This window comes from Cicer arietinum, chromosome 3 (genome assembly GCF_000331145.2).
Source record: "Cicer arietinum cultivar CDC Frontier isolate Library 1 chromosome 3, Cicar.CDCFrontier_v2.0, whole genome shotgun sequence".
NCBI classification, from domain to species: domain Eukaryota; kingdom Viridiplantae; phylum Streptophyta; class Magnoliopsida; order Fabales; family Fabaceae; genus Cicer; species Cicer arietinum.
In genome coordinates, this window is record NC_021162.2 from 75,854,121 (window position 1) to 75,879,294 (window position 25,174).

The 25,174-nt window shown below is 32.5% G+C and overlaps 2 protein-coding genes across 2 annotated transcripts in view; one reads left to right on the top strand and one right to left on the bottom strand.

The window, feature by feature from the left end:
* Nucleotides 1-17,343, bottom strand: part of LOC101490900 (protein ILITYHIA) — a 28,460-nt gene extending 11,117 nt beyond the window's left edge. Inside the window, exons 1-30 of the mRNA XM_012714125.3 lie at nucleotides 17,007-17,343; nucleotides 16,443-16,819; nucleotides 16,187-16,318; nucleotides 15,710-16,091; nucleotides 15,447-15,593; nucleotides 14,894-15,078; nucleotides 14,670-14,796; nucleotides 14,488-14,561; nucleotides 14,326-14,402; nucleotides 14,182-14,218; nucleotides 13,940-14,106; nucleotides 11,541-11,724; nucleotides 10,276-10,353; nucleotides 9,684-9,803; nucleotides 9,494-9,553; nucleotides 9,043-9,168; nucleotides 8,863-8,962; nucleotides 8,598-8,767; nucleotides 8,086-8,379; nucleotides 7,881-7,997; nucleotides 7,693-7,794; nucleotides 7,445-7,594; nucleotides 6,072-6,236; nucleotides 5,828-6,004; nucleotides 2,175-2,297; nucleotides 1,964-2,044; nucleotides 1,727-1,843; nucleotides 1,080-1,252; nucleotides 818-895; nucleotides 578-725 (exon numbers count right to left, since the gene is read on the bottom strand). Of these exons, the coding sequence (XP_012569579.1) occupies nucleotides 578-725; nucleotides 818-895; nucleotides 1,080-1,252; nucleotides 1,727-1,843; nucleotides 1,964-2,044; nucleotides 2,175-2,297; nucleotides 5,828-6,004; nucleotides 6,072-6,236; nucleotides 7,445-7,594; nucleotides 7,693-7,794; nucleotides 7,881-7,997; nucleotides 8,086-8,379; nucleotides 8,598-8,767; nucleotides 8,863-8,962; nucleotides 9,043-9,168; nucleotides 9,494-9,553; nucleotides 9,684-9,803; nucleotides 10,276-10,353; nucleotides 11,541-11,724; nucleotides 13,940-14,106; nucleotides 14,182-14,218; nucleotides 14,326-14,402; nucleotides 14,488-14,561; nucleotides 14,670-14,796; nucleotides 14,894-15,078; nucleotides 15,447-15,593; nucleotides 15,710-16,091; nucleotides 16,187-16,318; nucleotides 16,443-16,819; nucleotides 17,007-17,127 (4,389 nt within the window). The 5' untranslated portion in view covers nucleotides 17,128-17,343. The remainder of the gene's footprint in view (nucleotides 1-577; nucleotides 726-817; nucleotides 896-1,079; nucleotides 1,253-1,726; nucleotides 1,844-1,963; nucleotides 2,045-2,174; nucleotides 2,298-5,827; nucleotides 6,005-6,071; nucleotides 6,237-7,444; nucleotides 7,595-7,692; nucleotides 7,795-7,880; nucleotides 7,998-8,085; nucleotides 8,380-8,597; nucleotides 8,768-8,862; nucleotides 8,963-9,042; nucleotides 9,169-9,493; nucleotides 9,554-9,683; nucleotides 9,804-10,275; nucleotides 10,354-11,540; nucleotides 11,725-13,939; nucleotides 14,107-14,181; nucleotides 14,219-14,325; nucleotides 14,403-14,487; nucleotides 14,562-14,669; nucleotides 14,797-14,893; nucleotides 15,079-15,446; nucleotides 15,594-15,709; nucleotides 16,092-16,186; nucleotides 16,319-16,442; nucleotides 16,820-17,006) is intronic.
* Nucleotides 17,344-20,495: 3,152 nt separating this feature from the next.
* On the top strand, nucleotides 20,496-24,010 carry LOC101491539 (GDSL esterase/lipase LTL1-like). The gene is made up of 5 exons (XM_004494701.4): nucleotides 20,496-20,843; nucleotides 20,994-21,121; nucleotides 21,717-21,959; nucleotides 23,364-23,616; nucleotides 23,692-24,010. Exons 1-5 carry the CDS (start codon nucleotides 20,591-20,593, stop codon nucleotides 23,922-23,924), a joined length of 1,110 nt encoding a protein of 369 aa, XP_004494758.1. The 5' UTR covers nucleotides 20,496-20,590; the 3' UTR covers nucleotides 23,925-24,010.
* The last annotated feature ends 1,164 nt before the right edge of the window (nucleotides 24,011-25,174 follow it).

Genomic DNA, 25,174 nt, shown 5'->3' on the forward strand with positions numbered 1-25,174 from the left:
TGGCCTTCTCTGTTCCATTCACATAAAACAGGGGGAAAATAAAAACAAGGGAGAACATCATATAAGGTTGTGCGCAGAGTGTGCTGCATGGAGAAGATAGATGCGGTGTCGGGGTCGATAGCGATTGGGTTAGGGCATCTGGCAGTTGGGTCAAATTATGCCACTAGGCAGAGATTCTCGTTCAGTCACTCTTGTTCTACTCAATGAGAATGGAAGTTGTAGAGGAAACTTTGGCAGCATAAAGAAAGAAAGGCACCGTAATGGTTTTTAGTGTGCAAAATAGCAAAAAGTTACATTGGAAACATCTCTATCTTAAGGGCATTTTTGGGTTTTTATATCATATATCGAAACGGCGAAACGGGTCTGTTTCACCGCTCCAGTTGCAAAAAGAACCGCACCACCGCAAACTCCGGCGCACCACCAGCACCTTTATTGTGTGACGCACATGACCTCACAGAGACGGCCAGCTACTGTAACGTGCTGCACCGACGTGATACCAGCGCCAAATGGCCTTATTGACAACCTAGATCTGCACCAAAATGTTTTATCATTCATAATGATAAGAAATGTCTATCACCTTCAAAAGAGATGGAAGGACAAGCTTCACTCCTTGAGCACTAAGTTGAGACATCATTGCACGGGCGGCACCTTCAGATGCTTCCCGAACTGCGGCAACTTGATCAGAGAAAGAAACCAAAAGAAGTGGTAACATTTGAATGACGTACCTGAAAACAATCATGGTGAAAAGAATATAAAACCATAAATAAAACTACGTGAAGAAACAATTACTTATGGGTCAAAACACTTGTCAACATACGGTTCAAATAGTTTTCCAAGCGTTTCACAAAGGCACTCAAATCCAAGTAAGGCTCCTTCACGAGATTTAGCAGAGTTCCTGTAGTTTGAAAACAACAATGTAAGGCAAGTAGGTATATTCCCTTTTCTTACACTTTCATGGCCATGGTTCTGGTACAACAAGATAAACTGCATTTTTCATGAAACTGCATACACTGTTGGGAATTTTGAATATGGACATTCTTTAAGAATACATAAAACTTTATAATAAAGAAGACTCCAACCTTTCAGCAAGACACTCTTGAAGAATGATCACAATTTTATGCTTTTTCAAGCAAGAAATGCCAAATCCCTTAACCACTCCTGCAAGTCCAAAAGCAGCTCCACGGCGCTCTCCATATTTTTCACTTTTAATCATCTGATCCAGTAATCGAGTAACAAGAGCTGCTGCTTCATCCTATTGGTAGAAGATATCAAATCAAATAACAAAACATAACATTTCAGTAAACATTAAAATGTATGATAAGTTTATTCATGTGTATAGTATGTAACTATTTGAAGGTGTGCGCTGATTAACTAGCATATTTGAACTCTTGACAAAATGGAATTACTCTCAAACAAAGACATGGATACTGCAAGAATTTGTCAACTGGTTCAAGTATAACTTTCAGCAACATACTACTGCAAAAGTATATAAATGTATAAAAAGTCCAAACACTGGGCTATTCACATTGAACGTATCGCTGGGGTCAATATTACGTACGACCCGCCGAAACAACCAAACAAGGGCAAGAATAATTATACACCAGGATTCTTTTCCTCCATTTTTATATAAATACAAATAGTGGAACTCCAATAAAGATCAATCTAATAATCTTCCATGGAACCGGAACTAGAAGCATCAAATAATAACAAGACTCCCCTTGCATACCTGTTTTGATTGCATTAAGGGAGACAGACACGCAGAGACGGCACGTTGAACAGATTCTGAAGGAGTGTTCAAAACATCCAATAATTTATCCACAACAGCATGAACCTTGGGATCATCCTGCTCAAACAGGAATATAAATACTATAAAAAAAGTTTAAAGTAAACTTGCTACCTAAAACCAAAAACAATCCATAATAATGGGTAATAAGTAACAACAGAGTTAAACTTTAGTAATAACCTTTGCCAAGTGTTTCGCCAGAGCTCCAGTGAAGATAACCACACCCTCACGAACCAAGTCATACTGTTCTTCATCCGGTGCCTAAGAAATTTGGGTTAAATCTATTAGCAAAAATTGATCACCCATAACTATTAAGTGTCTGATTACAGAGAAAGAAAAATCTCACGAGGAGTATATGAAATATGTATCTCCAATATGACATGGAACTCACCGTTTTGTTCAAGTAGTTCTCAAATATGGGGAATAACAACGAGACGTTGTCCTTTCCATTTTTATCAATGATCAATATACCAGCATTAATCATTCTGTCTCTAACATCAGCATTTAGGTCAGCCTGCAAATCAAAACAACCCCATAGTCAACTATTATTTGCCATTTAATGTTTAATAAATACTTGTTTTACGAAAATTGCCAATAAGAGCATGATACAAGTTCGCATGCAAAATTTATAAAAACACTGCAATCAACAAAGCCTATCTGTAGGAGCAGAGAGCCTCAACTTTTTCTATTTAATTTTAAACTTAGGTTGATTCTTTTACAATAGTACTATACTTCCATTATATAAAGTAAAAAGCATAAGAAAAAATTTAATAATTTAATTTCCTTATCAAAACAGAGTACATAATATTGTATTTCTAATGTAAATGAGGATGGGTTTATTGTATATATGTTTTATATTATGTTCCCAAAGTTCCCATTGTTGGTTTAGCAGTATTATTCTATTTTTAGTCTATCAAATTTCATTGGACCCTATTTCTAATTGCTCAAGGATGAATGCGGTTGTGGGGGAGGGCATATTATTGTCAGTTCATCAAATGCAATGAAACAAAACCCTAGGTGTAATACATAGATTTCTTTTTTCTTATGAATTTCTACACTTTTTGTTAACATTATCAACAACGAGGGTCCGATTTCTTCAATAGACATCATGCAAGATTTGCACTGACTCCATCTGAATATATTGATCCAAGTTGTCAATCTCGCATGGCGGATCCGAGTGGCCGACCCAAAACTGGGATAACAGATGGTGGGGTGCGGGATGGGCGCTGGTTGAATTATTTATTATTTAAATGGCTTATTGCAATTTTAGCCTCTCTATTTTTACTGATTCACGAAATTGGTCTCCCTATTTTAAAAGTCGACAATTTTGGTCCCTCAATCTGATTTTTTAACTAAAAAATGATGACGTGAGATGTTTTAAATAACATGACATATGATAGAATGATGTAGAATAATTAATACCTATGAAATTGAAATAAAACGTCGTAAAAACTTAAATTTCAACTTCAGAAATTTTTCATATTGTTAATTTAATTAATGACATATGAATAATTAATGCACCTAGATAGTTCTTTATTATAGAATTGTATGTCACGTCGTTAAAAATATGTCATCGTCGTTTTTTAGTTCAAAAATATGAAGGACCAAAACTGTCGACTTTTAAAGGAAAACCAATTCCATGAATTAGTAATAATAGAGGGATCAAAATTGCAATTAAATCTATTTAAATATATATAATATAAAATAATTAATACTATATATCTAAATATTTCTATACTAAATATATAAGTAATTATGTTTTACAAACAATAGATAATATTTACTAAAATAGTATACTATTTTTCCTATTATTTGATTATGTTTATTTTAGTTTTTATTGTGTTAAGTTTACTATGTTGTGTTTTATATTTATATATCTTAAGAATTAATATTTCAATACTTCAGATATAAAGATATAATATGGTTCACTAGCTGTCCAGTTAAAACTTAGAACCTATATTGGTCCAGACAAAAAGAACGAGCCCATTACGTTATTTCAGGAACCATAAATTTTATGCAACAGTTGCAACACAAAAAACACAGTGCAGCCACGGCACTGCTCATAGCCTTCTTGCCATATATCCCTTCGTCAAACGCATGATGTTACCAGAAAGAGCAAAAAATTGTTATCGAAACACGGCCAGCACCCTGCGACAGTGACAAAGGAAGGCAGGGCTTTCGGTTTTCGCCGGAAAAAGCCCCGGTAACAGCTCCGCTTTATGGTTTTCACTGTATAAAACACATCAAACTCCAGAAGTGCCGCAAAATTCGCTGGCTAACGCGGCTGTAGGAGCCTCTACTCCTTTCTTAGACACTACGACGCATGTAAGGGTGACCACCCAACACGCCCCAACGCAATAGCGGTGCTTACAGCCGCTATTGACAACATAGATATTAATACAATGAACCTTGTAAAGCAAAAATTGAAAGCTCAATCCAAACATGTTGCTATTCATTTGACATGAGCAAACATATATATTTGTACATACAATGGATTTTTTGAATCAGAAAGGAAAACAACATGAAAGAAATGAACTACAGAAAAAGGATTGAATAAGCTATAACCGGTAATGACTGGTTAATGAATCATAATTATCTCATTAAAAAAATATTTCATTGAATCATGCAAAAACTAATATTAATCCTCATCAAGGCATTGACTATGTTTGAATATATTGAAGTTTTTTATTATATCTTGGTAATTTAGAGTAACTAAAAGTATCTCTTATAGTTTTGCTGGAAGTCATAAATGTGTAATCAGGGAAAGGATATTCTAAATTAGGATATTGATAAAATTCAGTGTACGTTTTTATTATTCTTTGACCGTGCCACTTCCTATTAGCATTCCTAGTCAACAAAACTTCCTAGACATTAAATGTAACTAACGCAACATCAATATAAATAGGTGTGATCTCACACCTAACACAGAAATTTACTCATATTTTTTGTGGCATCAAAGCAGCTTTTGATTATGTGACCTGTATTTGAGCTTCAATATAAATAGGCGATTATTGCCGCCGACAGCACCAACAGCCACCACACACGCCTCTACCTTCTCTGTGTGTGGACCTCACGCGCTGCCACAAAACCTGCACGTGCAGTTCTCTTGTTTTCGAGCGCCGACCACATCAGAAGTCCATCTGCACATTCCGAGGCTTTTCGTGATTTTTCCGCAACCTTTCATCTTCGCATAGATCGTCATGTTCGGCATTGTATCTGTTGCTGCGTTTTCTTGCACTTTCAGTTTCACTACTCTTCCACTCATTCCTTGCGAAAAATTGGTCGGTTTTTCCAATTATGCAGATTGAACTACTGTTGTAGGAACTTGGTTTCAAGGACAAGGTACCATTTGCTCAAACAATCATTTTATTCACACCGATGATCAATTCGGTGGTGACTCTATTCCCCATTGGAATCATATTAGTGGCGCCTTTTACTCCCATCGACTATAATATCAGTGGTGACTCTATTCCCACATATGAATCATATTAGTGGCACCTTTTAATGGTGCCTTCTCTTCTCAAACAAGTCTAACAGTTGTCAAACTTAGTTTCAATTTTTGTGATAAAGTATTTTGATGTAACAAGCTTAAAGCATAGTAATCTTTAGCTTAAGGGAGAGTGTTAAAATTCAATGTATGTTTGTATTATTTTTTTATTGTGCAAAATCATAGGCTAATTGTTAGTATTCCTAGACATTGAATGTAATTATTGCAACATCATTATAAATAAAAGGTGTGATCTCACAAGAAACACAGAGAAATTTACTCATATATTTCAAATATAATTGTTTATATAGAAAGTTTAGCTCCTAGGGAGATCATGCAATAATCTCTCCATGTATAGAGGAAATATTCATTCAGATACATTTGTTTCTCTCTGTATTTTATCTTTTTAAGCCATCAAAGTGTTGGTTGTGGTACCTCTATACTTCAAAAACTAACCATATAACTTCAACACGCCAAATTTGAGCAATTCACCATGAAAACATGCTTCAGTTTAGAAAATCTAATGAAAATTTTCAAAAAATGCTTGTAAAAATTACCAGTGCTCTCGATATTAGAAATGTCATTACAACGGGCAAGTCTTTTGTTCTCAACACATCGGCAGCAGAATGCAGTGCTAATGCTACACCTTGCCTACCCAGCCAACCAGCATCAACACTGTCATCTCCAATTCCCATGTCACGAATATACAGTGAAAATAAAGTGGAAAGGGACTCCTGAAAATTATTAGAAGTTATGAGATAAAATGTCCAACGACAGGTTGTAAGTTATAAGCAAACATACTTGTATAGAATCTGGATATTCATCCAAGGCAGCAGCTAAAGCTTCAGCAGCTGCCAAGCGAACATTGTAGTTAACATGAGAAAGTGCTTTGAAAATTCCCGAAAAGTCCTTTCCAAAGTCAAACCCATAATGATCCCATATGTCTTCTGCCACTTCAGCAACTAACTGAAATATCAAACATTGTAAATTAGCTGTTATAATATAGTTAGAGTTTAAGGAGTAAAGTGAAAATCACAGAAGTGGAAATCAGAACAACTTTCCAAGAGCAACAAATTATAAATATGAGCTTCTGTAGAGATACAAAGTGAATGAGAACGTCTTCAAACATTTACGAAAAGAAATCATAACTACAGGATAACTTAAGCATAAAGGAAATATACATGGGAGCAAGGATAATTAATTACCATAACATATTTTTTATGCCTACTTAATTTGTCATATTTTATTGGTTAAGTCTTAAATCCATAATATTAAAAAGAATTGGATATTTTAGCTTCTCAAGAATTCATTATTCAATGTATATGATAACTTAACTTTATTAGAAAAATCCAATCTCATAATTAACAATTTCAGTACTACCTTTGTTTCAAAATATCAGTAATAAGAAAGCCATTAAAAACCTTAACTCGGTAAAATTGTAATGTAACTGCATTTGAGTAAAGTAGCCACTCAGTTTATTAATGCCATCTCTCACTCAACTAAGTGGGCCAGCCAAGAAAAAGTAAATGGACCCAAGTGCAAGTGAAGCATTTGAAAAAAAAGTGCGAGAGTTGTTTGTAGGAAAGGGAAAAAATCATCTTTGAGAAGAGAAAAAGGTAGAGATAACCCACTGTGCTGGGGTGGATCGAACAGGGTTGCCTTTTCTTGGCTCACTAAAAAACTAAGACACCTGGTTCAACTTACTTTTGCACCAACCCATGTGATTTGACAACTCTAAATATAACAGCATTTGTTTAGTTAGGTATACAGAGCAAATAAATAATAATAATAATAATAATAATAATAATAATAATAACAATAATAATAGTAATAGTAATAATAATGGTGAACTGTAACGACTAAAGCATAATTATTAATCAATGCATTAAAATAGAGTAATACTCTAAAGAGAAAATGACATGCGAGTACGAAGTAACAAGTTTGAATCAATGAACTTGGAATCAAATCAGCCTCAGACTGCCTATATGACCCTGTCATGTAAGAGTTTCAGAATAGAAGGTTTCTCTTCTACTCTAAAGAGAAATAGAATTAAAACCAAATAACCCTATACATCATATCACTTTTTGCAAAGCCATAGTTGATTCCCTGTGGACAAGATAAATTGAAAGAGCATGAATAGACCCTGTAAATTTTGAGGGAACAAGGGAGCAAACCTTCTCAGGATCATGTAATGCTATCCATATACTTGTTGCAACCTCAGTATTCTGGGGTAGAGAACGATTTGAAACGGCAGGTATACACTTGACAGCGTTTAAGCATGCCATTCTCACATGAACATCTTTTGCATAAACCCCATAAAGTGCCTTTAAAATCACAATTCGAGAACTAATATAAGCATTGTTACAGAGACATACAACGCATACAAAGAGAAACAAATGCACATAGAGCAAAGCATACTTACAGAAGCAACTTCATCGGGCTGGAAACCAAGACTCAGCTCATTTAGAGCAGGTCCTATTGATGCTTGATAAGCTGGAACAACACCGAGGACATGGTAAAGGACCTACAGAAAAGAGTTTTAATCAGACTGAAAGCAATTGGAGAAACAAAACAGAAGATAACATAAGCATGAAATGTTGGAAAATTTACCGATAGCATTCGAACCCTAGGAAGAGGTAGATGAGGATCCATGTGTAAGTAAAATAACCGAAGCACGTCATCATGAAATTTTGTTTTCTTTGAGCACAAAAGAATTCGCTCCATTATCTATTGAGAATCAGAATCAGAATTAGAATTAGAAGCATAGAAGCTTTGCTAAATTAATTAAACTGTGTTTGAAAGTATTATTGCTTACAGGGAATACAAAGGAAAAAGAATCAACGGGAAGTGCTCCTGATTTACATGAAGTGGACAAGCCATCTATAATTCGCTCAAAAAGGCCATGGGATGGTCTTTGGTTGACTTCCCCTTCAGCACCCGAAGGAAACAGAAGATTAAATTCATCAGTCACAACTAGACGTAAGGCAGTGGAAATGTCAAGGGCCCAATCACATAGAGGGGGAGCAGTGCATCTTGATAACTTCACTAGGGTCTCAAAGGCCTCATCACTTACAATAGGTGATCGCAGTAAAGGTTCAACAAATTTCACCTGGCAAATATTTAAACTCAGAATCGCACCAATATACTATTACATTCACATAAAAAGAGAATAGACAGTAGGAAATAAATAAATGCACCACAAATTTGTAGAAAAAACACAACAATAGTTTTAAAACTCAGAATGATGCCATGATGGTAGCTAGTTCAAGTGGCATCACATATATTTGACAACAGATCAACAAATAACAGCAGGAAGCATTCCAATACCATTGAAGGCAGTCTACTGTGTGCAAAAATTGAATTAGCAACAGCCATATTTCCAAGAGTTCTAAGCATCAAAGACAGATTTTTCTGTATTTCGCGGACTTTATCACGTACGGAAGCCTCCTCCTTTAGTAGCAACTCTCTTGCCTCTTCTTTTGCTGTCTTCCCTTTGTCTAAATGAATCACAAATAATTCGTCAATCAAAACCAGGCTATGCAAACTATTCAAAAACCACAAACTTCAGGACAGTAGAAGGGGGAACACTTGCCAGCCTTCTTTGTTGCCTTCCCATTATCCTTTTTCCCTGCACCGGCCGCTTCTCTACTAGGTTGATCTCTCTTGATTGAATGGTTAGATTGGCCATGATCCTAGTCAAAGGAACAGGACATAACTACACAAAACTCACGGTGAATGGAGGAAAGTAAACAGAAAGAAAAAAAAGATGTACCAAGCTATCTTCATCGTCATACATCCGGAAGCGTCCCTTTGCTTGTTTTGTGTTCTTAAAAGCAACAGATTCAGCAACATAAATGCCTTGCTCGGTGGAAAGCATTCCTTCGGGCGTATGAAATATCTGAAACCAAGTGATCAAAAAAACAAACTGATATTGATATGCCCATTGTTATATAGTCTACATAAACAGACTCAGATAATTAATTTTATTGTTAACGGCTGTTACAACAGACTGACAACTATCCTGCAATTCAATTTCCCAAATGACTGTAAATATGAAACTCCTGAAATTCATTTCTACAATAGAATTACACAGAATAAAGAAACTCTCCTGTTTACATATTCAATACTGAGAGTTGATTAGGGACCAAAACCTAAGACGAAGTGTGAAAAAACATCACAATGATAATATCAGTAGGCTGTGCTGCAGGTATCATGTGAATTACCTGGATGTCATTCTCTGAAAGTGCATCATGAGAAAACCGCTCGGGAAGATTTAGCAAATGCTGGCATCAGGAATGTGGTATGGTAGTCAGCAATCAGAATTCACATTGACAGATCAATCACAAGCTTCAAAGATTAGTCTCCAAATGAAAAATAAACAAACTGAACAATATAGAAGAATAACATGTCAACCTTCTCAAATTCTGTATATGTATCTCCAGGGATTATAGACATCAAGTTGGACAGTGATGATATTGCTGCTTCTTGTTCTAGTGGATTAGCACTCCTCAAACCCATTGGTCCTAGTCCAACCTGCGAAACAACATACCATTTGACCAGTTAGCAATACAAAATTAACCCTCCATCAACGAAATACTATTTGGACATGAAACTGGGGTCAACCCAATAGAACAGAAGTAGACAGTATACAAAGAAACACAAATAAATAGATGAAGAATGAGACCAAAATGAAGTTTCCATGAGTGTCAGTTTATCAAATGCACATGATTAGAAAATAAAGTACATAGCCAATTCTATGGTGCAACTACTGTACCATCCCAAACAATAAGTAAAAACTATGAATGATGCAATTGAATATTAGATTCCATCAAGCAAACCAAAAATAATATGAGCCAAAGTACGGGTGCAAGTATGCAACCAACTCTAGTAGGTGACTAGATTTTGCCACGGTATAAAGAAAAACAGAGATATTTAATATTCCCCTTCAGAAATTTAAATCAAACATCAGCATAAACAAATGCACCAGGGATTTGCAGTTCGTTACCTGTACGAAAGTTACCACATTGGCAGAAATGATATCAATAACTTCAAAGCCATGTGCTTGTAGACACTTAGAGAGCCTCTGGAAAAAAAATGAAACAAGTCAAACAACCAACCAAAAAAAAAAACCAATGAGATTAAAGACACTGATGACAGTGACTAAAGATCTACTCGCCATTTATATTATTCGACATGTATAGACATGCAATTTACACTTCCAAATGGTAAAGACAATTATCAACATCTCATAACAAAAGCCAGAGTAGTTAACTCATTCAAACTCACATCAAAGAAAAAGTTATAAAATATCTTGTTGAATTATGTGTACAAAAGATATGGAGAGAGTAAGTATGGTATTTAGGTATGGGCAAAACAGTAACGCCATACTTAGTCCTCTCTCCGACAGTGTTTTGGACGGCTATAGCTATGAAGAAGCTGTTTATTTAGTTTAATACTTTATACAATTACTTCCATCTGGACTACATATTTAATGCTTTTAGTAAATGAAAATGAAATTCCAATGTTTCCTCCCATTTAGGCACAAATTCTTCACATAAGATTTACAGGGCTTTGGCAGAAAAGGGGATAAATTCTTAATGGAGATGTGCTGTATGTTAAGGTCCTTGGTATTATTGGCTTTCAAAATAAGGACATACCCTCTCTTCCTTTGAAATATTACTTTCTTTGATCTGTTTATTGATATTCAATCTTTTTGGACCAAAACCAAAGCACTCCAAACATGTAAAATTTCAATCTATATCATTACAACGGTTAAATATTAGTATTATTTTGAATAGATGAGTAAGGAATGCAGGTTCCATAATGAAAGTATACATCATCCTTCACAATGATAGGAGAGATTCCAGATTAATAGCAAGTTTGACAGTTTTTTTTTATGAAAAACATAGAAAATGAAAATTTATAAATAAAATGGAAGAGATATGAAACCAGAGACTAATGAAAAATAAAGGAGATAACAGAAGTAGACTAACAAGCCAATACCAATATTCATACAACTGCCCATACTATATTGCAAACAGATCCTGCCATAGTAGACATACTCAAAAATACAAATACTTAAACGCTTCAGCAACTTGTGCATAATTAATTCAGTTAAAACATGATCACATGCATAAGGTATGAGGACTTCCATCTTTTTTTATGAACTCCAAGTTGATATGGTGGTCAGAAATCAATTGCAAAATGGAAGCAAAACAATAATAAGTAAAAATAATAGTGTACCAAAATAAGAAAACACATAAGTAGTACCTTCCACACTGCATCTCTTTTTGCACTACCAACTACACATGGATGATGTGAGCAAAGAGTTATTCTGATAAATGAATCTGGAGCAACTTTCATAGCTGCTGGTGACATTATCAATAGAGCCTTTACCAAAACCTCAACGGATGGAATGAATGGAACTTGAGGGTCCAAAGAAATATCAGTGTCACTGCAAATACAAATATGAGAGCTCAAAAAATAGCAAAAATAGACTAATGTTAGCAGTGTGAATGACATGAGAAACTTTTACAATCCTTGATAAGGAGTCATGACTCATGAGAAACCCACAGTGGAAGTGTGGTGGGCCCATAACCCACAGATCCCTAGACAGAACCAGGCTCAGATACCAAGTTGAGAATCGGGTTTTGCTACTGAATGACTTGAGAGATTAGCTCTCAGCTTGATATTATTTATAATCAAAACTGTGTAGGGAGAATCTCTTAATAAGGCAATAAATCTAAACCTATATCAATCCTAATTAAAACAGAATTATATACAAGGAAAGATCAAATGTCTTAATAATAACAAACTAAATCAGGGCAAATCTAAACAAAACTACAATAAATTAAATTTAAAAATTGATGGCTTGCTTCCCGTGGAATCTATGTTGTCAATAGCACAAGATAGTTCTGGTATCGCGGCGGTGAATCGCAGTGGATGACCATCCCCACAAGTGCTGCAGGTGCGTGAAGAAGATGAAGAAAATAGCCAAGTTACCTTTGATCCATTGCAGGGGTATTATTGGGTTTTCGTAAAAAAAAAAAATAACCCCATTCTTTTCTGTTTCTCCTGCGAACTCCTGCTGTTGCTCTTTCTGCGCAGGGAATTCCTACATCTTCATTTTCATTATGCAATGTGAACCTTGCTTCGGACACCTTCACTTGCTCTATCTCTGCTCCCTCTCATCCCTATTGAGACCTCTCTACAGAGAAGTGTTGTTGTTGATGTAGGTAGGCAGCTGATAGGAGAAAAGAAAACTAGGATTTCTAGGTTGTTAATGTCTTGAGAGAGGAGTATTGGGCTAGTTACGCCCAACTCATTGTTTTCCACATTATATATAATTTTTTTGTATGAAGAGGTATTTGGTAGTTATTTTATGGTAATGGGTACTTTTATTTACATGAGGTAATGGGGTACTTTGTTTGGTAGTGGCAAGAACCAACATTTGAATGGGGCATTGGATTATTTTAAGGCTTTAGAGTCTTGAATTGTTTGTTTCCTCAAATTTTGCTGGTTGCTGGTATTCGGAAGTATGCATTGGGGCATTGTGACTTTTATTTCTAATTATGAATGTTTCATGAATTGAGTAATTTATTTCATTTTCAGGCAATTATAGGTTTATTAGTATCAGCAGGGTAATATTTCCTAACTGTATCAAATAGGGCCATCCCCGTAACCGTTATCCTTGTTTTGGAGTCGATTGCTATCCAGGACTGACAAAATAGTGTGGAGTAAGATTTGAAAGAGAAGCACAAACATCCTTTTCTATAGTTGTGAAACAAGGGTTTCCTATCTGGGGGGAAGTTGTTGTTCCAACCAAATTAAACAAGTGTACTTCAACAAGCAAAACAGAAGAAGGAAAGATTGATGCCAAACAGCATTTGCATTCATTTGGCCCTACTACAATCAGAGTACAGCTTGGCCCTACAGCTATCAAAGGTGCAGCCTGGCCCTACTACAACCCTTAGGATCAGTGTTGTCAAATAGTGGTGCTATAGCATAGCGGATGTTGATAAATCTGCTATGAAAACCGCAACGCTATCCAAGTTCTGCTATTAGGGCAAAATAAGCCGATATTCCAATTTCCACTTGCCGAAATAGCACCAATAGCGGGAAAAAATAATAATTTTAGGGTTTAAAAACTGAAGATTTTGCATGAATGCAAAACATGGCCTCTTTTTATAATAGAAAAACTAAAGTGTTAGTGAGTATTAGTCCTATATTCACTATAATATGCATACCATTCAATATATAAGCTATGCTAAGGCTCCACTCCCTTTTTTTATTAGTACGCAACATGCCTTTTTTATATATAACTCATTTCAACCTCTATGCAGCCTCCACTATTTACCGCTGGTGTTTCGCTATTTTCCGCTATCCGCTATTCATAACACTACTTAAAATTAAAGCTTAAGAATTACTAGTATTTCTTATTTATTAACTAATTATCATGATTGTTTACCTGTTTGATAGAATTAGAAGTAGTAGTACTAGTATTAGTACAAGTAAAGATCAATCGTTTATATCATCAACATATCAGACCATAATCATAAAGTCTTGATTCATTATCTTCCCTCTCTTCCTATCTAAAACCCTATAACTTAAACAAGCCTGCACCAATTCAAATGATAAATACGAAGAATTATGTACAATCAGCGATTTACCTTATTCTTAAAGCTGAAAGTTTCTCTCCAATCAAATTAAGATACTTCGAAAATTCAGAGAAAAGATCTTCAGATAATTGTGGGACAGAAGTAATAATCCTCGTAGCAACATTATAAGACATTCTTCGAATATCCCACCTTGGATGGCATATAAAAAATATCATTAACTGCATGAAGTTGACAATAACCGAGTCAATATAACAAATAAATACAGGAATCTGATTAAATGTAAATTGTTTTACCTGCAACAGCAATCTGACTGAGAAGTTGGATAATGTACTGCAGAACAAAATCCCAGAAAAAGAAGAAAAAAAACACAATCATACATACAACTCATGAGACATAAATTATGGTCTGATCTTTTGAAACTATATATGCAATTTTACCGTTGTAAATGTTCGAGAAGAAGCACTTCAAGAAGATCAATACATGCCATGTTATCCTCAACTGCTAGCTTTGATGCCTGTTGAGCACATTTTTAGATATGTAGAATATAACCTGGGTAATGCTAATAAAATAAATAAATATATAAATGGTAGAGTAATTACCATGGAAATGGGCACGAGTGAAGGTTCATTTTGTGATATCAAAGCCCATATCTTTTCCTTTACCAATAGTTCCTCTAGGGAAATGAAACACAAATGAGCAAGTGAAAAACTTTGGTAAAATAAATCAAACAAGACTAAGCTACAGCTCTATGTTGAAGTACTTCAAATGCACTAATACTGACCAGCTTTAATATCAACAGCAGCTATCTTCCCAACTAATAGCAATGCATATATGCCATCTAAACGTTGCACAGCTTTAGTAAAGCCAGTTTTTACAAGTTGGACAAGAGGGCTAAGCAATGGTGACATCTGAAAATATTTAGCTGGAAAATAAGGGGATGAAGCTTGCATAGTAAACATGATATAAATTGACAAATAAAGATAATTAATTAACATGACAAGCCACCTTTAAGACAGCATCTGTATTTTTGCAGATAGCCCGTAGACTACGCAGAAAACCCCTTCGTAAAGTTTCCTTCTCTTTGAGCCCAGAAGCAAAAAAGGAAACTAAACTCTCTTGAATAATATTTGTAGATTTAACTGCCCAAGAAGCTATCGCGGACAAAGCTGTAACTTTAACCTCCTCATTTCCTGCCAATCCAGAGTGAAACATGAACCAGCAGCATATATGATCCATATGAGAATTGAGAACAGGTTTGTTTGGAATTTTTTTCAATTAAAAAATGCATATAGAAAATTTGAAATTTGAAGATAATCAAACAGGCTTTTGTTAAAAAGCATAACCACGCAAGAAAAAATACATTTTTTGTTCTCTCAATGTTAAATTATGTTGTTTCAAGGGATTGAAGATATTTAGTGGCTTTTGTAGATCTTTTGTTTACATGTTTGGAGATGAATGGTCATATTTTCAAGGGTGTCCTATTGTACTTTGAGTTGAAAAGGCAAAAAAAAAAAGGAAAAATTCAAAGGAACATTGGTGTGTGACCATGTGTGCTTACCATCATCCTTGTAGCATGATAAAAGAAAATCACATATGGTTTGAGAAAGACTAATGAGGTATTTTCCATCAGGTGCATTGGATAATTCTTGAATCGCATTCACCATTCCAACTCTCTGGTATGGAAAAGCCAGCCTTCCTTCTGAACCTATTTCTCAAATGAAATACAAATGGTGAAAATATATTAAAAAAGGCACCATCAACATTGTCAACCAAGATAACATCATAACAAGTCAACAACACAAGCATAGGGTTATTGCATACCTTTAATAATAGATTTGATAGCATTGAACATTGTGTCGAATGCATCTGGATTGCTGGATTTTTGGCTCAGACTCCTGACTATAGCTAATGCCACGTCCCTTCTCCCTTCATCTGCATGTCGAGCCTGTACTAGTACTACTGAAAGAATTTCAGAAGCATACTTACTCAAATCAAGGTTAACTGACTTCAAAAGAATTCCAACAGACTCCAACACAATCTCAGGGTTGCGTTTAAGCATTTTTACAGCAGCTGGCATAACAACACTTTGAAAATCTTCATGTGAAATTTGTAAATACAGTGGATGAAATGCTTCAGTGAGACTCTTCCCTGGCTTTTCTCTAGCACTCAATATCGCACTAACATATATATCAAGAATTGCTGGCTGTAAAGTGCAGAGAATAGCATTACAACCTAGAAGATGGAAATCAATTCCATGTAAACCAAAAGACATAAAATTTATGAATTCTAGTAGCTGACCTTGAATTCTCCAAATAAAGTGGGTGATCTACTTGAGAACTCCAACAACAACAACAACAATTCCGGACAATCCTTGTACGGAATTACACCATTTTTCACTTCTTGTACATATACTTTATAAATATCCGGTGACTGAAAGCAAAACAAGCATATAGACATCTAAATTACAATAATTTCTTCAAACTAAAACTAAATGAGCAACAAAACACAACATTAGCATTTGATTGAAATAAAAACAACTACAGCTGAACTGAACCTCAGTAAATAAATGGAAGAACTTTTTCCTGCAAGCCCTTCGCTCCCGGAAAGATCTTTCCCAGACAATATTAAGCAAAGAAGCTTGCCCTGCAGCTACTCTACACAGAGCATTCTTCGAAACGGTGGAAAACTGACTCTTGCGCAAAAGTAAACACGACCAGCTAAGAAGTCTGTAACAACCAACATGTGATTGAAACTTCAACTGCTTTTCCATGCTCTGAACAAGTGCTGCTGCAAAAGTCTTCATGAAAACCGTTTCACTTAAAGCCTTAACAATCACATCATCAACGGCTTTCCTCGATCTAAGATCATCGTAAGTCGCAACCGTTCTAAATATAATATCAGTCAATAACAAAGCAAGCTCTGCAGACATATCTACAAAAACCAAAACATAAACGCATTCAGAACGTGCATTTTTTTCTTTCGAATTACCAACCAAATAAAGTAGTAAACAATTCGCAATCTGATGACTAAATCAACAATGAAACACTCGAATTTTGATTAGTGAGGTGCAATGTTAGTTAACAGTGAGGTGTTTTAGTGTGATCGTTTCGGTGCTGACCTGAAGTGAAAGAATTCAAAAACGAAGGAACTTCACGACGGAAAATTCGAAGTCGTTGATTAGTGGATGAAGTAGAAACCAATTCGGATAGGGAAACGAGAGATTGCAGAGATTCCGCCATTGTAAAAATGACGAGATCTGAACGAAGCTGAGAATCAGAATAATAAACTATAATAAATAATTATTAAAATAAATTAACACGCTCCGCTTCGTCTTCTGCAAAACACACGCACACAGTGTTTCAGTTTCGCAGTTCTTCAGTAGCAATGTTGGCTAGGGTTTTGGCTTCTGCTATATCTTGTCCCAATCCAACTTCGGGATTTCGTCGTAGCGAAAACTAAGCTGGGGACATTTATTTTTTTTCTATTTTTTAATCTCATTTTTTACAATTATTATTACTGCATACTTGTAACAGTCAAAAAATAATAATTTACGGAATGCTTTTAATTACTGATTGTTACTATTGCTAATTAGTAATTACAGACAAGTTTACGGATGCTTGTGTGATTTGAAAAATTATTAAAAAATAAAATGCAATTTAAAAAATTAAATAAAACTAAAAGTAAATAGATATTTTGATCTTTAAAATAAAATACACGAGAGATTAATTCTTCACAAAAAATAACATTTTTATAGGTTAACAAAAATAAATAGGAAAATGTATTATTTGAACCATAATATGTTATTGAATTATATAAAAATAACGTATGTATTATTAAGTTATTCATAAAATTCGTGAAATTTTCCTACTTTACGTTTAACAATACATAAGAGCACTGTTTCTCTCATTTAAAAAAAAAAATTAGAGAAAAGAAGAAAAAAAGGCAACACAAAAATATTTAGATAGAGTGAAAATAAATGGGTGGAGACAAATATCCTTTAAAAGGTGATTAGAATAAGTGAAAACAAAAAATCCTAAACCACACTAATAAAGTTTTCCAAAGATTTCTAGCTACAATAAGGAGTGATCAATGTCCAACACAATGGTGATTTCTATTTAAGGTATTTCAAGAGTATTTTTTATTTTGTTTCTTTTTGTATTTTTGTTATCAAATTGCGATTTTATTTTTTCTAAGATGATTTTGTTTAATATATACCAATTTATTTTTATGAAAGGCTAAAAAAGTTTTTTTTTTTTTTACTAATATATTTTAAAATATATTTATAGTCGTTTATCTTTTAAGTAATATTGACTTTGGTTCTCTATCTTTTTTTAAATTAATTTTTATTTTTCTATCTTTTTAAGTTTACTTAGTTTAATCTCTTTTTAGGATGTTTTAAATATGAAATATGAAAAATGAAAAATATAGATTTAGTAATGATTATATAGCATGATTGGTGTCATGATTGACATTCAAAATCCCCGAATTGTATTGGAATAATTGATAGTGTTCTTTAAATTGTTGTTTTTATTTTAGAATTTTGTTAAAAAATGCAATTGTTTAAATAATTTTTTTTATGTCAATTGAGACAATAATTATGTCACATCGAACCATCATTGTTAGGTTAACAATATTATGGTTTTGTCTAAAAACAGTTGTTAAATAATTACTTTTAATTAAGTTTTTAGAAAATAATAAATAAAACTATTTTTGGAGTTAATTAGTTTTGAAACAATTAAAAAAACTAATTTTTTAAAAAAAGTTCCATAAAAAAATATTTTGTTATTAAAAATATTAAATATAATACTATATATTTTTTTAAATTTAATGCAAATCATTGGATTGTATTAAACAAAATATGTGATCAATTTGATTTTAAAAATATGTTGGACGGATTGGATCCATCAATTTTTCAAAATTGGACCCAATCAATTAAAAAAAATATTTCTTAGTTGATAGATTTATAGTTGGATGAATTGGATAGATGGATGTAATTGACACCCTTAATTCAACCTATTTTGAGAAAATGACTAATGCCTACACACTTTAAAAAAATAAAAGACAAAAAAATAAATTTTAAATTTTGTAAAAAAAAAAATCTTAAATTACATGAATGAAAAAAATAAATACAAATTGCGATAAAAAGACGAAAAATATATTTTGACAAGTCCTTTTTTATCTCTAATCTACCCACAAAATATGTGAAACTATAAACATTTATGTATTTTAATAGAAATTATTTAAGTTTCTTGTTTGGGAATATTCAGAAACTTTGTAAATTATTTAATGAAATCTGGTTTCACGGAAAACATTAACAACATTTCAATATAATGTAGTTAACAATAAAATTAATGACATCTATCTCTATCAATACAAAATATTTTGGTGGCCAAAATTTATGCATTTTGAATGTTTTTCATTAACATATGTCTTTGTCATCATTATGTATCTCTCAACAAAGATAGAGAATGTGACTATAATATTATAAAGTAGGTGAATCCTTTGATGGATCACTACATCATGTGGTCTCCCACGGTAGAGGGTAAATTTAGTATTTTTTTCATCTTATCCTTGCCATTGTTCGATACATTATGCACACATTATTAAAAGAAAAAAAGATGAACAATGGGCTCTTTGCTGAATTCAACAGCAAACACGTACACGACATAACCATAAAAAACTGAACATACCCATTAAACAAAATTGAAACTTTATTCATACAAGAGAAGAAAAACTTGAAGAGGATGAAGAATAACATACTGGGTCAGTTCACAAAATTCAACACAAAAATAAAAAATTTACATCAAACACATTCATTATTCCTTTTTTTTTTAAAACATATGCATTGATCTATGTGCCAAAAAATTTGGGAACAGGATAACAAGGTTTTTTTTTTTACGTCGACAAACAGTATATTGAAAAGGCTTAAATGTGGTAGATACATTTTTTTTTGGATTGGAGTTAACACACACATATGTGTGTGCCTACTACTGTATTATTTCCTTCTCGTATTTCTCATACTTATCCGCAACTGCGACGTTTATTTTACATTTCTTACTATTTTTTAAATCAAATACCTTATGCGCGAAAATATGAAGACTAATTCTTCGAGTTTTGTAGAATTCAAATGCGACTGCATATTAAGTTTGGATTCAAATCTGGAATTTTGATTAAACTAAAAGAGACTTATGTAATATCATTTAAGCGCTCTTGCTTATATTTATGTCTTGTATGACAGTATTAATATGACACATTTAGTTCAATTAATCAAGATTTAAAGAACATGCTAAACATCATCAGTAGATTAATAATATTGATTTGAATGCCACATATGATTTATTTGTAAGAGAAGGATGAAAGTAAATATATATGTATTTATATATATATATAAAAAAAACAGATCTAGCTGTAACTGCAAGTCATGGTGCATTTAACATGCACACACTACTAACAGTGGTGCATAGAATTGAATTCAAAAAAATATTGATAAGCCTTCTTTATTATGGTCGTTATGTCCATCTGTTGGAGGTAGCAGAAGCCATTTAATTCAGCACATTGAATATCACAACAAATGACCTCTATATAAAGACACGTCCTAACACAAAATTTATTCATTCACAAACAGAACAAGGGTATTTTAATTTCTCTCTAGTTAGTAAAGGCTAAAATTAAGTTTGCCATTTTTAGGGGTACCTTTTATCCATGGACCATCAAAACAACCCAAGAATAGTTTTTGCAATTTCTTGTATTTTAATATGCTTCTTGATAAGCAATGTTGTTCCACAAGTTGAAGCTAGAGCATTTTTTGTTTTTGGCGATTCACTTGTTGACAATGGCAACAATAATTTCCTAGTCACCACTGCTCGTGCTGATTCTTATCCTTATGGCATTGATTACCCAACTCATAGAGCCACTGGAAGATTTTCCAATGGACTCAACATCCCTGACCTTATAAGTATACATAATATTTAATTTATTTATTTTACATTAGCTTTTATACATATATAAGTATACATATATATGTCATAATTATTAAGCTTGATAGTTTATATACATAGTTACTATATGCATCACTTAATTAATTAAATAATTGTAATGCACGCAGGTGAGCAAATTGGGTCAGAACCTACGTTGCCATATTTGAATCCTGAACTGGATGGAGAGAGGTTACTAAATGGGGCTAACTTTGCTTCTGCTGGAATAGGAATTCTCAATGATACTGGAATTCAATTTGTAAGTCACTTGAAATTTTATTATACAATTTCTTTTTGCTTTAGCCATACATTTTATTTGGAACACACACATCACTTCTCTTTTTGTTCAAAATTTCATCATAATATTGTTCAATTTTCTTTCTTTTTCTCTGCCTCCAATTCCATTAGCTTGATAATGTGTGCTGTTCCTGAGCTCAATTTTTTTTTTTGGGTTCAAATATTGTTCCCATTCTATTTACTGATATGTTCAATTTTTATGGTTAATTAAGAGTATCTAGTAAGAAACAAAGTAGTAATTAAGGAAAATATATGCATGTTATTTTTAGCATGCCTAAGGAAAATACATGTGTTTAAACTTTTAAGAGAAAAAATACATAAAATTATTTGCACTCTTCTTTTGAGACTACGAAGTCAAATTCTCATAATTGACTATTGATATGACACTTTATTTACTTATGTTAAATGTAAATAAAAATAATAGTTGAAAATTTGATGAATCTAAATTTAATTTTTAACCAAATACATTTACTTATATTTCAACTACTACATTTACTTATATTTATGTATTTATTCGTGATGACTAAAATTTGGTGTATTAACATTTATAATTGCAGATAAACATAATTCGAATTTCAAGACAATTGCAATACTTTGAGCAGTATCAGCAAAGAGTGTCTGCACTAATTGGAGAAGAGGAAACTGTGAAATTAGTCAACGGAGCACTCTTCCTCATAGCCTTAGGTGGAAATGATTTTGTGAACAACTATTTTCTTGTGCCATTCTCTGCAAGATCACGCCAATTTGCACTACCAGATTATGTTGTATACCTCATTTCTGAGTATCGTAAAATTCTTGCGGTATTGCTCTATTCTCTATCTCTCCTCTGTTTTTTTCTCATTACTTAATAACTTGAGTAAGCAATACATGCAATGATTATGAGCCATGTACATTTTCTTTACATGACTAATAATTTTCAATATTTGTCAACTAGATGTTTTATAATATGGGACAGCTTAATTATGTCTATTCTATGAATTTCACGAGTATATCAAAAATTAGATCTGAACATTAGATTCAGATAAAGATAAATTCGTTTTATTATCTATTTATTTTTAGTTTAAATATTTTTATTAATAGTTTTATGAGTATCATTTTATTTTAATTATTTGTAAAAAAAATTAAATTTATTTTTCTAACCTCAAATCTTATAATTTGAGTTGAGTTTAACAAATTCAAACCACTTGTTTGGAAGGTGGACGACTACTCTCAACTTTGTCAAAATTTTATCAAATTCAAATATTCTTAAGACATTATTCACATAAAAAGTTGGACATTTGTGTCTCTTTCGAGTGATTTGATATATGTGATCGGATATAGTAGTGTCTAGTGAATTTTGAACAGACTCAAATATCATATTAGAATTTGAGTTGAGTTTAATGCAACTTCACATAATCAACTTTTATAACTATTCATCTTTTAAAAAAAACGTTTTATCTAATTATATTTTATCAAATATATGAAACTTTTAAAAATAAGCAATAATAGAAATAATATTGTAAAAATAATGGATTATATATGTTTAAAAAATACCAATTGAGTTAAAAAAGGACATCTTTACCTTCTCCCTGAAAACCAAGTTTACCCTTTTTAACTTGAGTGTAAAATATTTAGTTAAAAACATGTACCAATAACATTTATGATTCTTGCAGTAGCATTATTCAACTTAATAGGTAGAGGACATCTAGGTCCCACAAAAAATGTAGATGAATGATAAGGGGGTGTAAAAGTAAATACGAATTCAATACACGGTACGTCGAATTAACACAGCAGTACTTACATTGCAGTTTTTCAACTATACAAATGTTGATATTAAAAATAGCACGAAATCTCGAATGATATCCACAGTAGTTTCTGATTACATCAACCTGTAGTTATTTATTGACATTAGTCATTTTTAGAGAATTATCAGGAAAAGAAATTAAGCATGTGGAGAACATCAAGGTGTATAACTCATGTATATGGAGAATATTAGAATAAGCCCATTAATTTTTATGAAGGATAATTTTAGTAACATGCATATATTTGAGTGTATTACTATTTAGCAATTTTATAGTTATAACTTCCTAATATATTTGTTAGGAAAAATAATGAATGTGTTATGGGGTCTCTCACTTACACGTTTGTGTTTGACTATATAGGTAGGGCAATGATAATAATAGTTCTGAGCATATGTAAAATGAATGAATTAAATGTGAATGCAGAGACTTTATGAATTGGGAGCAAGAAGAGTAATGGTAACGGGTACAGGACCCTTAGGTTGTGCACCAGCAGAATTAGCCCAACATAGTAGAAATGGTGAATGTTTTGCAGAGCTTCAGCAAGCTTCTGATTTATTCGACCCTCAACTCGTTCAATTATTGACTCAACTAAACTCTGAAATTGGTTCTGATGTTTTTATTTCTGCAAATGCCTTTTCAAGGAATATGGATTTTATTGGTAATCCACAAGCATTCGGTATGTATGACCATTATTGGATTTTATTGATTAAATTTGATTTTTTGTTATTTAATTACCATATTTTATATGTAGGATTTGCCACATCAAAAGTTGCATGTTGTGGTCAAGGACCGTACAATGGAATTGGACTGTGCACTCCGTTATCCAACGTATGCCCAAACAGAGACATATATGTATTTTGGGACCCTTACCATCCTAGTGAGAGAGCAAATAGATTGATTGTTGAAAAGTTCATGATTGGATCTACCAAATACATGTATCCAATGAATCTCAGTACTATTATGCTTTTGGATTCAAGGACTTAATACCACTTAATGTCTTTTCTATTCCCACCGCAACATGTTGTATTATGCGTATTGAATTATTCATTGTTTAGACTATGCTGTTACAAGCTGTGCTGTGTGCAAATTAAAATTTGTATTTTTTAAAACCGTCTAATTAAATTCAACCGAATAAACTCAGACTGTGTGACTAAGTCAATTCACTAGTGCATCGAATCCAATTTTGTGGCAGAAAAATGTTTGGAAAAATGTTTGAGAATTAAATTAAATTATATAACAATTTACATTAATATTGGTACAAGAAAAATGTTTGGATAATAGACCAAACAACAAAGTCACATAACATTGGCTACTAAGATCAACCAAATATAAAAAATATTTGGATTGCTCCGCCAATAAATAAAAAAACTGAATTGTACTTTTGGCAACACAAAAGATATCATTTTCACACGCTCCACCAACTAAGCCACACTACATTCCTTTTCCTTAAAAATATGTTAATTTTGTTTCTTTTAGATAGTCCACAGACACACATCAACCATATAACATGCACTTGTGGTTTTGATTTCTTCTTAGAGTAAAATAGATTAACTTTTTTATGGATTGAAAAAATATTAAATGAAATCAACAATGATAATTTAATAAATAGTTAAATGAGTATTTAATTTTTATAAAATTTTGATATTTTGTTTTTAATTTCTGTAAAAAATAAATTATTTTTTAGTTCAATAAAAATATTTTACTAGTTTTAGTCATAGTAGGAACCAAACATCTTACTTTTAAATTTTTAAACAATACAAGATGTTTTAGTTCTTGGTGGAACAAAAACTCTTCAATTTTTAAATTTTTTTAAAGATATTTTGCGAGCATATTTATAATATTATTAAAAATTCATTAATATAAATTTATAATATTTTAACTTTGAATTAATTAAATATGAATTTTTTAGATGTCATATGTTCAAAATAAAAAGTATTTAAAATATGGACTTAGAATTTAAATTTTAAAATAATTTTTTGTAGAATAACTTTTTATAGTGTTGTAAACATGTATAAAAAAAATTATTTAAAAATATATATTGATTTTCCAACAAAAATTAAAAATATTCTTATAATAGTTCTAGAGAGATTACAAAATGTGATTTTTCTAAAGAACTAAAAACGAGATTTAAATTTTTTATAAATACTAACAACTTATTTAATCCTTTAATAAATAATTTGTGCCCCATAATAATTTTACTAAAACAATATTTATAACTTCAAAAAATTATCATT